The sequence below is a fragment of the Austrofundulus limnaeus genome, unplaced genomic scaffold (genome assembly GCF_001266775.1).
Source record: "Austrofundulus limnaeus strain Quisiro unplaced genomic scaffold, Austrofundulus_limnaeus-1.0 Scaffold4, whole genome shotgun sequence".
NCBI lineage: Eukaryota > Metazoa > Chordata > Actinopteri > Cyprinodontiformes > Rivulidae > Austrofundulus > Austrofundulus limnaeus.
The window spans coordinates 2,255,817-2,267,753 of NW_013952406.1; the positions used below are offsets into that span (position 1 = coordinate 2,255,817).

General features: G+C 39.5%; 3 protein-coding genes across 3 annotated transcripts in view; all 3 read right to left on the reverse strand.

The window, feature by feature from the left end:
- Positions 1-2,683, reverse strand: part of rab5c (RAB5C, member RAS oncogene family) — a 13,529-nt gene extending 10,846 nt beyond the window's left edge. The window contains exon 1 of the mRNA XM_014023100.1: positions 2,575-2,683. The gene's annotated coding sequence lies outside the window, so the exon portion shown is untranslated. The remainder of the gene's footprint in view (positions 1-2,574) is intronic.
- A 333-nt stretch (positions 2,684-3,016) lies between these two features.
- Positions 3,017-5,119, reverse strand: LOC106528061 (uncharacterized; the record flags this gene model as incomplete). Its single annotated transcript, XM_014023123.1, is given in 4 exon segments — positions 3,017-4,303; positions 4,413-4,489; positions 4,633-4,712; positions 4,789-5,119. A coding segment is annotated over 1 exon segment (726 nt). The 3' UTR covers positions 3,017-3,547.
- Positions 5,120-6,504: 1,385 nt separating this feature from the next.
- kcnh4a (potassium voltage-gated channel, subfamily H (eag-related), member 4a) overlaps positions 6,505-11,937 on the reverse strand; it is an 18,732-nt gene continuing 13,299 nt past the window's right edge. Inside the window, exons 6-12 of the mRNA XM_014023113.1 lie at positions 10,752-10,909; positions 10,185-10,392; positions 8,626-8,820; positions 8,341-8,540; positions 7,161-7,410; positions 6,867-7,081; positions 6,505-6,786 (exon numbers count right to left, since the gene is read on the reverse strand). Of these exons, the coding sequence (XP_013878567.1) occupies positions 6,721-6,786; positions 6,867-7,081; positions 7,161-7,410; positions 8,341-8,540; positions 8,626-8,820; positions 10,185-10,392; positions 10,752-10,909 (1,292 nt within the window). The 3' untranslated portion in view covers positions 6,505-6,720. The remainder of the gene's footprint in view (positions 6,787-6,866; positions 7,082-7,160; positions 7,411-8,340; positions 8,541-8,625; positions 8,821-10,184; positions 10,393-10,751; positions 10,910-11,937) is intronic.

Genomic DNA, 11,937 nt, shown 5'->3' on the forward strand with positions numbered 1-11,937 from the left:
GAATTTATTTATTGGTCCATTTATATATTTCTGCTTTTTTTCTAGTTATGTCAGTGTCGGTCCTCCATACTGCAGAACTTTAACGAGGTAATTCAATGTCTGAATCAGGTGTGTTGGAGCAGGGAAAAACATAAAACCTGTAGGGCTGCGGCCCTCGAGGACCAGGATTGCCCACCCCTGGTCTACCGCATATACCGCGCAGCCCTGTTATGTTGGTATCGGAGCCTGATACTGGATCAGCTCCATCCCTTGGAAGAGCTTGTCAAGAGGCTGTTAAATATTCCTGGACCTCCTGTTTGCTCCGACTGCAAACATGAGGTCTAAGACACTAGCACGGATTGTAGATCATCTAACATATATTTAAAAAATAATATTTTTATGGTGTTTCTGAAGCACAAGAGGCGTAAGCTTTATCTAATGACAATGGTATCTGTTGTTAAAGATCTATGAAATGAGGACAAAACCTGATGCTCAATCTTTACTGATTACCGTGGTCGTTTCCAAGAAAATCTTAACCTGTAAAATTCCAAATGTGTTTTGGATCGTTTGTACTGATGTTTAGATAAGTTTTCAATCAAATGTAAGAATGGAGACAGTTGAATAATAAAGATTAGTTCAAAGTAATAGGTCCAGCTGTTTAACTGTTAATAGATACTGTAACTTGCATGCAGGGATAAAGGCCCACCTGAGGTCCTAAAACTGGTCCAACTTGGTCATATGAAAGCAAGCAGAGACAAGCAATTCACAAGGGAAGGGCGGGGTCCGAGAGCAGCTGGTGGTGTCTGATAGAAAAAGGCTGTRTACCCACAGTCCTTTTGTCTACTGTGCCTAAAAATCACCATCTTATCTTTAGCACATTTTCATCTGTTCAGCACAGGCATGTAAACTGACAAGGTAAAAAAAAAATTGTTCAAGATAACATTTAGAATGCATTTTGATCAACATTGCTTTTAAACTAAGTTCTCAGAAAAAAAATGCAAGTTTAAAATGTGAATGCGATGGTGTAACAGGAAAAGCAAACGTGATGCTAATCAGAAGGAAATTCTTATTACTTCTGTAAAAACTTAAGTCGCCAACTCAATAGATTAAGCTTTATTTATTTATCTTTTGGAGTTTTAATTAGCCAGGAGCATCTTCTCTTCTTTTTTTAGTTTTACTTTGTATTTGGTAAACAATAAAAAAGAAGTCACAATCGTTGTTTCATTATTTAAACAATGTAGGGATGAGTGTAGTTAAGGCGTAAAACAAAAATGCATTGATCACACGGTTTAGTAAAGAAAACACAGAATCTAGTTTCCATTAAGGTGGCACAGCAGAAACGGCAAAAGCTGTAAAGTCTCAACTTTTTTTTTTAAGTCCTGACTGGTTTGCCAAGATGGGTCATGACTTTATGAGGACAAGGTCTACRCATCATAAAAAGTAGAAAAAGTGACCATAAAGCTCATTCTGTCTCAAAGGTCCAAGTTCTGCTGCCTGTAATAAGCTACCAGCTATAAACAAGATCCATGAACGCGTGCGATTATATAGCTGTTAACTGTAAGCAAAGACACGTGTAGACACATACCTTTAACAATTTAATGTGCAGAAGTGTAACATGACTGCTGTCAGCGATGACAGTTTTATGAGATGATGATACTGTAGCAAAAAATAAAATAAAAATTACAGACAGGGCATTTAAAAGGCCATAAACGAGATGCATCCATGACATGGCTTGGGGTTCAGGACAGCATTTAACATAGCCTGAATAAAACAAATGTAGATAAAACTTAAAAACATTGATTACAGAACTGTTCATGACTGTATCAAGCTTTGAAGAAACAAAGAGCTTAGGGCTTTGACTTAAAATGTTACCTAATTAATAAAAAATAAATCGGATTGCTTAAGTAATAAAACTAGGCAGACAAGAAAGAGCATTCTACTTACAGCTAGCTTTAGCAAAAGAAAACTCTCATAATCTGAGTGATCTGTTTAATTTATAAAAGGAGTTAATAAAGCAATTATCTTTGAGGAACACGTCAGTATTTATAAAGTATGGCATAAATGTTATTAAAACGGATAACGTAACACTGACCTGCACACTGCACCAAACATTTAGTTAATGTTGCTAACATTTATAGTTAGCGTTAGCCTGCGAGCGTGAAACATACAAAAACTTGAAACTGCGCAGCTGAAAGGGAAACTTGACTTCTGATAGCATTAGCTATTAGCAGCTGTGTCAAAAACGTCATTAGTAAGACAACTTTTCTTTTCTTGGTTACATGTCGTCGTCAGCTGTTTCACATAGCCTGTGAGAAACTTTCAGGCCGTTGTTGCTGTCCGTGCTGCCATGAAACTATGTCATATGTTTGTCAAAGAAAGCTTTTGGCGCAGCTTTATGGGTATTTTCTCATTACGTGGTCTCAGGCAGGCTAAGCTCATAGCCTCTCTCCGTCTGATGGACATTTCGGCAAACCCGGACTTAAAATAATTTGACCAAACAACTCTGTAAAATAGACTCTCGGCAAACTAATCCGCCACGTTTCAGCTTTCATCTTTACACACATTCCGTTTCCATTTCCAATAGTTTCAACTTACATTACTTTCTCTTCTTTTTCTGGCCTCATCGGCAGCGGCTGTCTTCTGCTTCTCGGGGTCTGGCCTTCCCTTCCGGTTAGCAATTTTTCCGGGAACCTCCCACTTATTTTGTCAGTGGAACGCAGCATGACCTACGCAGACGCCGTAACACCGCAATGCTGGCTGTTTCACTACGTCAGTGGCGCCGCCATATTGGAGAGGGAAACACGTCTTCTGATCAAACAGGAGAAATTCAACTTTCAGCACAGGAAGTTGGAGCTCCAACAACCCTATTACTATCCTAAAACAATATTTTAAAATTTCTACTCACAAGTTAGAATAAAGAACTTCTTTAAAATGCATCATTCCACAAAAAAACATATTTTATTTCATTGTATGGGCCTACAGCCAGATCAAAATAGCTTCGTTTTTGAAAAAAAAAAAAAAATAATAATAATAATAATACAGTTGTTGAGTGTCTTTATAGAAAACTGACAATTGCAACTTTTTTATATAAGTTTTTTCTGTTTGGGTATTTCAAATAGGTTTTATTAAATCTGCAACATTAGCTTTTTCTCATTCTCATTGTGATAAAAATGCAAGCACATTTGTTGTAATTTGTTTTTATAACCACACAGAGGTGCTGTATACCTTTGATTCACAGCTTATCAGATAAAAAAATCTATTGGAAAATAGCAGTCAAATGTCAATATTTCTCCAAATCCTGATGTATTTATATGTAACAAAGTTATAGCAAAATTAACAACTATAGTGACTTTTGAATTATTGAGAAAGTTATGTCTGACATCAGTTGTTGCTAATGATCTACCTGAATAGATGAACCATGTTGTAAATAAACACTTAAGTACCATTTTATTCCTTAAAAATAAATTATTAATTTACAGCAGTGAATAGATCATTGCTGACGAACAATACACAATTATTCTTTCACAGTAAAGAATTGTCATTAACATGCAAAACACAACTAATATTATCAGTCCTGTAATTTAAGGAGATTGTTGTCTGCACCGATGTGGTCCTTCCTCTCATGATAGAGTGAACAGTCACTTTCTGATGGATGTCCCAATAGAGAACGTGCACGCTCCGGTGAATGATGGACAGGACTGGATCCTATTGGATCATTTWGTCTCACAGAGTTCTGTTGTGTCTTGTTATAAACCGTGGACATTGATGTGGAACTTGCTGAGGGTGTCAGAGAGCTGAAGGCGGTGTGATACTGCGGCTGACCCGCTGGAGTGTTGGGGGAATGAATCGGTGTCTGGGGATTGGTCAGATTTGGCACAACGTCAGCGTGAGTTTGAATGTTGATTGATGGATGAGAGAGACCGTGGGTCACTGGGAAAGTACCAAAAGCTGAGCTAATGCCCAGGAGGGAAGGACCTCCCTGGGTTTGAGTCACTGGCGTTGCTCTGGGTGCTTGAAAGGGACTGTGGTTCTGTTCTCTGCCAGAGCAGCAGAGATGTAAACATGTAGCACTCGATGAATGCTGCACGACAGAGCGTCTGCTGTGTGAGGGCGTCCCGCTGCAGCTGGATGCTGGGCGGCAAATTGTCTCGYGATGCAGTTGCATTTCATTGGGCGTGTCTGGAAAAACGTGAGAATGCCGGTTGCCGCAAGTCATCGCACCAGAAGAGACATGATGCAGCGTGGTCATATGAGCCTGCAGGCAGTGCATCATGTTGTGGAGCTGTTTGGCCATGTTGGACACTTCCTCATTYAAGCTGTTCACCTGACAGGAAATAAAGCAATCAAACAAAGGCATATCTACACTTTTGTTTTCACGTTAACACAAAAGGAAATAATATATGCAGAGTTGCTCATAAATGAAATGGTTGTACCTCTTTGTTGAGCTTGCTGATGTTCTGCCTCACCTCCTCTGTCTCGAGCAGCAGGTTAGCGCTCACCTGTAACTGGTCTGCAAAATGAGATCAGTTTTTAATTTTAAATAAGGAGGTTCAAACATAAAAAAGGAAAATTTAAATCTTTTTTCTTTTGCTAAGTCAGCCTTGACAAAATGTTTTAAGCATTTTGTTCTTTTTCAGTTTTATAATAGTTTACCTTGTATATTAGCCTTTGTCTCACCCTGCTCTACGTTGTACTGAAACGTGTGACCGTTGTCTTCAATTCCATCTACGACTCTGACAATTGGACAAAAGCATGTTAGTTATTTATTCATTAAAGAAAGCAGCACAGGGAAACTTGTGATAAGCTTACCTGGGGCTCAGGTTTAGAGGACTGACACAAGGGAAGGATGGAAGGAGTAATTTGGAAGGTCGATGATTTACATTTGAGTTATTTTTTAGCGAAGAAGAAGAAAGCTCGTCGTTTTTTAAAGGCTGAGGAGAGGGGCTGCGGCCTCTGCTTCCCAGCGCAGGTGATCGACAGAAGGGGCGTGTCTCAGTGTGATGAAGCTCCTCCCCTAACGTACTGAGGCGAGACGGGTGGATGGGGCTGCTTAAACTTTGAAGCAGAGGAAACCTGTGCCAGGAGCAGCTCAAAGTGTCCGCTGTATCAGTAGCCTCAGTGATATGAGGTGGTTTGTGGTCTGTAGAATTATGACTCTGGAGGAAAAAACAACTCGATGAGGCAAATGTTATTCTCTTGGTTTAGAGTACTTTCTGAACCTATTGAAATAATGCTTGATATAAGTCAACCAAAAACTAAAAGTAGCACAAAAAGRCCAAAACAGAGCTAGTTTGGTAAAGCAAATTTCAAAGAGAACAACATTTTTGAAGAAACTTTAAAGCGCTTGATGCATTTCTCTGGGGAAAATATTAGCAGATAAAGTTAAATTTAAAATGTGTTTAAAATTATATATATAAACCACTCATCTTTTAAATGAGCTGAATGCTTTGATACACGAGTAAGTAAAATKTATTTCTACAGCACCTTTCACAGACACAACATCACAAAGTGCTTAAAGGGGCAATATCATGTAAAAAAAATCAACTTTTTTGAGTTTTATATCATGTTATAATGTTATACTCTCATAAAAAAAACATGCCCAAAGCCTTGCTCTGACTCATTCATGCATGTTTGAGAAATCCTGCAGCGTTTTTATGAAGCCATGCTGAGGAGCAAAACGACAGGTGGGGACCAGAAACGCCTCTGGGACGTGTCTTTAAGCCGAGCTTCCTCATGGCAGAGCGCCCCCTCCCCTCCGCTCCCACCCGCTCTGCGACTCCGGCAGGCTACGTACTGAAATGGGCGTGACTGAAGTGTTTGGATAGACAGAGACCTATTTCAAGGCKTTTAGAAACTGTCAAGATGAGAAGTAAATTGTTTTGGGGATTTTTACAAACATATAGCTCTTTCATAAGCTGAAAATGTGACATAGTTACTTTATTTTAGTATAAAATGRAAATATAGGCTTGGAAAGCACATAATATCACCCCTTTAACACAGACGGAGAACAAATATAATGGAGAACAATTTTAAAGACATAAAACAAAACTATAATCAAAAACCTGTCAGAAGAAAATGTCTTAAGATGTTCCTTAAAGTAGACATATCCTGCTTTTWAATCCTTCCTTTTCACATTTAAATCATTCATTTCATGCTTTGGTCTGAATTCCTCTTTATTCTAACTTTACCAGCCTCTCTTTCACCACTTTTCTGATGTGTGCCTCAAAGCAGCTTGTTTTGTTACTGTTCCTTTAAGACGCTTCAAGCCCCGCCCCCCTCTGGCTTCCAGACCAGTCCACTCCGGTTTCATGGGGCTGGGGGGATAAATTTTCTAGCTTACAGAAACTTTGTATTTACAATAAAAAAAGATGTCAACAACAGAAGACTTGTCCATCCAGCAAGTGAGTAAATAGTTGTTGGTAAGTCCAGACCTTATTTGGCGATTCCATCGCAGACAATTTGACAAAACAGGCTCAGAAAAAGTAGAAAATACAGAAAACTGAACGGGCTGAAAATATGACCCAAACAGAATATAAAGATATCTTTGTAGCACCAGGAGAAACTAAATTCAACTTTTCTACCAGTCCTAGAGTCTCCAACAAGTACAACAAAATCTAAAAAAAAAAAAAGTGGATATTGCAGGATATGTCCCTTTTAAAGGAGTCAGTGGAGTCTGAGCAGCGAAGAACTGCAAAAATGAACAGGAGAAAAAGTATTCACACTGAATTTGTTAAATAAAACTCATCTCATAGTCAGATACAAACATACCAGCRACTTCCTGGGAGTCCATGGAAATCTTTTTACTCCCTACAGGTAAGTAAAAAGAAGATAATTACATTATATTCYGTGTATACATCGTTTACTGTACAGTTAATGTTTGTGCTTACATCAACCTCGCTGCCCTCTCTCAGGTTGTAGGTCAGATTGTGGTGGATGTCAGATCTGAASCGACTGCCGTACTCTGGGTACAGCCTGAGGACTTCCCTCAGAGCCTTAACACTGATGTACTGCAGGTCGCAGTAGGTCAGAGCCTTCACGTCCGCATTCGTTTTGATCACCTGGTCGTTCTCCGGCAGGTCTGCCCCGATGAGGTCACCTTTACCTGMACAGATTGTCACACGGACGCGTATAAATGACAGGGGGAAACAACTGGAAATGGTTCCCACTTTGTGCACACCCACCCAGTATGGCTTGGACCATCCCATCTTTCAGGACCTCGAGGGAGCCGGAGCAGACAAAATAATTAGCGTGCAGGGCATCTCCGTGGCGGATGAGGTACTCTCCAGGCGCACAGAAGGAGGTTTTGATGTGCAGGGAGAGGGAACGCAGACACCCTCTGCTGGCTCTCTCGAACACAGGCAGTTGCAGGATGTCTTTGTTCAGATGCATGGCGATGTCGGCACGCAGCTCATCGGGGAAGTCGTGCAGCAGCTGGAAGAATGTAATGGTGAAAATCAGGGCTTCAGTCATCATTAAATGATCATTAGAAACAACTTGGCAACATATATCTATGTTGGGAAGTGGCAGAGGCCGAACGAGAGCTGAAAACAAAATGTAGACATGAGAAGTCTAGTTTTTCTTCAATGCACATCATTTGTTCCAGCTTATGTCAAAGTTTTAAACTAAGATCATCTTCGTGTTGAGAAATAACAGCATTTTTTTAATCAAACCATATGCATAAACTCATGCATTATGTGGGAAATTTGTTTCAGATTACTGTTAACGTGAAAACAAAACTGTACTGTATATATGGTTTTTAATTATTAAATCCAACACAACAGATTTCTGTTTTAAAGGGATGATGCACTCACAAGACAGAGCTCAACCAAAACAGACTGTGATCAAAAAACAACATGTTCACAGAAACAAGTGTCTGTTTCTTTCCACACTGAAATAATTAAGCATTGAGGTGCCGGTGAGAGTGCTAATGAAAATTCACTCCATTTCAGCTCCTGCCTTTGTAATTAATGGGAACATCTCCAAGACAGATTCTGGCATCGAAATTCTATTTGCACCAAAATGGCATCTACTTAAGGAAATGAAAAAGAACGGACTCAAGAGAAKTGAAAATGTCCCACATTTAAAGGATTGTGACTGGGAATCTAGAAATACCCTCGGAAAATGTGATGCTTCCTTTCTGAGGCATTAAAGGGMTAGATTAGCACTTTGAAGAGGGGCTCTGTTAGAAATAATCAAGTGATACCTTACCTGTTGTACACAGTTGTTGAAACAACCGCAGTTTAGAGAAATGGAGTTTCTGGATTGATGAGYGAATGGCTAGTCTGAGCAAAGCCAAGACCAAAGTGGAACACTGCTGTCATAAAACAACTACAATCTTAATTTAAGATTCATTCGACTTACCTCATTGGTGTTGATGCCGTTGTTGACCGACCAGGTGGCCTGAAAGTACTCTAACATCCTCTGCTTCAGCTGCTGRGGCAGTCGATGCACACGAATGAAGTCTTTCAGATCTTTCATGCGGGTGTGGTAGAGCGAGCGGCGTGAGTACATGCGCTGGATGATGGCCGTCACGTTGCCAAAGACCACTGCATGCATCAGAGCTARCGGTGGCAGGAGACGGTAACAATCATCCTTTGGGAATATTTACCTCACATGGTAAACTTTTATAAGTGAGATCAAACTCACCCCCAATGAGCATACTGCAGATGGAGAAGATTTTCTCTGCGTCTGTGTTGGCACATACGTTACCAAAACCAACACTAGTGAGACTGCTGAGGGTGAAGTAGAGGGAGGCAATGTAGGCGCTGGGCATGGAGGGTCCACCTGTGGTGCTGTTGATGTACGGCGTCTCCAGGCGCTTTCCTAATTCCTGCAGCCAGCCTGACCAGATAAAGGTTTTTGAGATTCAATTTCATTAAGTCATTCCTTTTAGATTGCATCAATGAGTGTCATGAAATGGGTTGTRTCAGACTGATATAATTCACAAGAAGGTAAAGGAAACCCTGTGTCTTAAAATAAAATGAAGTTAAAGAGATGCTGAACAATTCTGGTATTTAATCACAACAAGAGATATACAGTAGGGGTGGGCATATTGGTCTCAGTATACCATTGATACCAAGTTGAGTATCGTTGTGGGATCAATACATGCATGAAGAGATCAGTTATTTTGTTTACACTTTATTTGAACTACTGATTTTATTTGTCCCTGGATTACTGAAGACAGAAACAAATGTTTTGTCTTTCTGCTAAAAYAATGACAATGTATGGATGCAGATCTGACTAATCCTGAGCAGGACCAATAAAATGACCAAAACAAGAGAATTTGATGTACTTTTCTCCCCCCTTTTTTTTGTTTGAAAACATTTTTCATCAGTGGCAACAATATTTATGGCATTTTGTTTGGCTCAAAAAAAAAAATAACCCTGAGAAAATTTCTGCATTTCAATGGAAATACTGCATCATTGTTTGCTAATCTTTTTCACAAAATCACTTGTGTGTAATACTTGACTTGCATGGAGACACCGCTGAGGTAGACTGGAGAAGAAAATTTGGACGATCCTGAACTGATRAGAACTGCTTATAGTCACACCCAAGAGAGAAGGAGTTAAACAGTTGCTGAGACTCTATGTCCACTAAYAGACTTTATAAATACTCCCCATCATGCTACAATTCTGTGCCACACAAGGTCGACAGTATGCCTGAAGTCACATGAGCCAAGGCTGACATGCATAAAAAGGGCTTGGACCCCGGTCATAACTGCATTACAGTTCTAGTTAACATTAGTGCTTATATTTGCAATCTAAGTTGTAAACACAATTCATTATTAATATTTGTGCTTTTCACAGTTAAAAAAACAGCAATAATTCTAATTGGATTTTAGGATTCTTGTGTGCTTTAGAGCTGCTGTGTTGATACAGTAGCTCAAAACTAAAAAATAACTTCAAAATCACAGGAGGTTATGCTGAACAGAATAACTCCAAGTATGACAAGTTAAAGGATCAGTGTGTAACATCCAGCGACATCTAGTGATTTGATTCGATTTGTTTATTTAACAGGAAAAGATTATTAAAAATCAAGCCTGACTCAGCATAATTGCTGTTTTACAGCAGGTTCCTGTTCTGCAGCACATAAATATAACATAATAAATAAAAATCAGGAAAACTAATCTGAATCCTGAGTCAGTTCTCACACTATTATACTGCTGATTTGATGCTCAAACTGGGTCAGAAACACGCTGCACTCACCTATGTCCCAGGTCACGGGGTCGCTGCTCTCTATCTCCTTGCGTCCGATGACGTACCAGACACAGGCCATCCAGTGAGCCAGCAGAGCAAACACAGACATGAGCAGAGTGAGGACCACAGCGCTGTACTGGGAGTAACGGTCAAGTTTCTGCAAGAGGCGCAGCAAACGCAGCAGGCGAACCGTCTTCAGCAGGTGCACTAATGAGGTCTGACCAAGAAGAGAGAAAATAGAACAAACAACACAAGTTCTGTAATAAATGTTACTTGTTAAAGCCTAATTTAAAATGTTTTTCATTTTTTATGTTTGACGTCTGAATAGATCTTTGGATAGTTTTTTATTTGAACAGTTTACTTTGTAAAATAAATCACTTTGCTTTGGACTTACAAAGATCTTATTGTGCATTACTCATTAACAAACATCCATAAAAAATTCTAATTTGGTTAAAATATGAAATATATTTAAAAAAAGATTGCTCAAAGAAGAGTGTGGTAAAACTATTTTCAGTTTCCTCTCTGTGAAAAACCCATTAGTCGCAGGTATTGTTGAGGTTATTTTAACAGTCTTACCACTGTGACGTTAAAAGCATAGAGGAGGTCAAAGGGCAACGCCGCAATCAGATCCACAAAGAACCAGGTGGTGCAGTAATGCAGGTAAATGGATCGAGCGTCGTACACCACCTGACCTGACTGGCTCACAAAYGTGGTCCGAAAATTCAGGATAATATCTGTAAAAGGGACAAAAATAAATGAATAAATAAACGTGTTCTGCTCAGATTGTAGTCACAGCAGCTGGAAGAAAGAAAAAAAGGACATGTTTTTACCAAAAAAAAAAAAAATTTAAAGAAAAAAGACGTGCATGTGATTTGAATCTCTGTTTTCCAGACAAATCTGTCGTGATGTTGTGTGACAGATGTGTTAAAGCAATTTCGTTGGAGTAAAATTGGCACGAAGTGAGAGAAATCTAATTAGGATTCATAACCCAGGGTGACTCTGACACTGYGAGTGGGTGAGAAACAGTGGGAGGTAGTCATGTGTTCACCATTGCCAAGGAAACAGCTGCACCGAGCAAAAATACTGTTGTCCTCACTTCAAACTCACTATTGTTGTTTTTCATGTTGATGTTTTCGAATGAAGGTCATTGTATGGGCAATGTGCAATTTATACTGAAGATACAGCTCTAGTGGTACAAGTTAGAGACAATGAATCTTTTTGAAAAGTTTTTTTTCTTTTATCTGACAACATTATCTTTGATTATTGCCCTCAAAAGGTGAAGGTTGATGATGATGTTTGGGTCCGTGAGTGTGTGCCTGTTATTCAAAGGCCTAGCATTCCTTAAATATTTTAAAGGTGGTGCATTTCTCAACTTTTTCTGTATATCATTTTATTATGCAATTCTGTCATCAAAAATAGCCAGTGTTGCTTTGACTCATTCATGCATGTTTGAGAAATCCTTGAATCTCTCGTAGTAGCCACATGGAGCTGCCTAAACACTTGCTGGTACAAAGCTCCGCCTATTTGTACAAAGCTCCTCCCAGGAACTCAGTCCACCGCTCCTGCCACACAGAGCACCCCTCCCCTGAAAATTTGTTGTGACGATGTGCTGAAGTGGGTGTGTCAGAAACGGTAGGAGGTTCTTAAAGAGCTAATTTCAGGGAGTTTAGATGGGCTATGATGTGAAGTCAAATTTGTTTTGATGTATACAGCTTTTTCATAACAACTGAAGTTACTTGTTTGTGACTATGTTCTTTGAAAA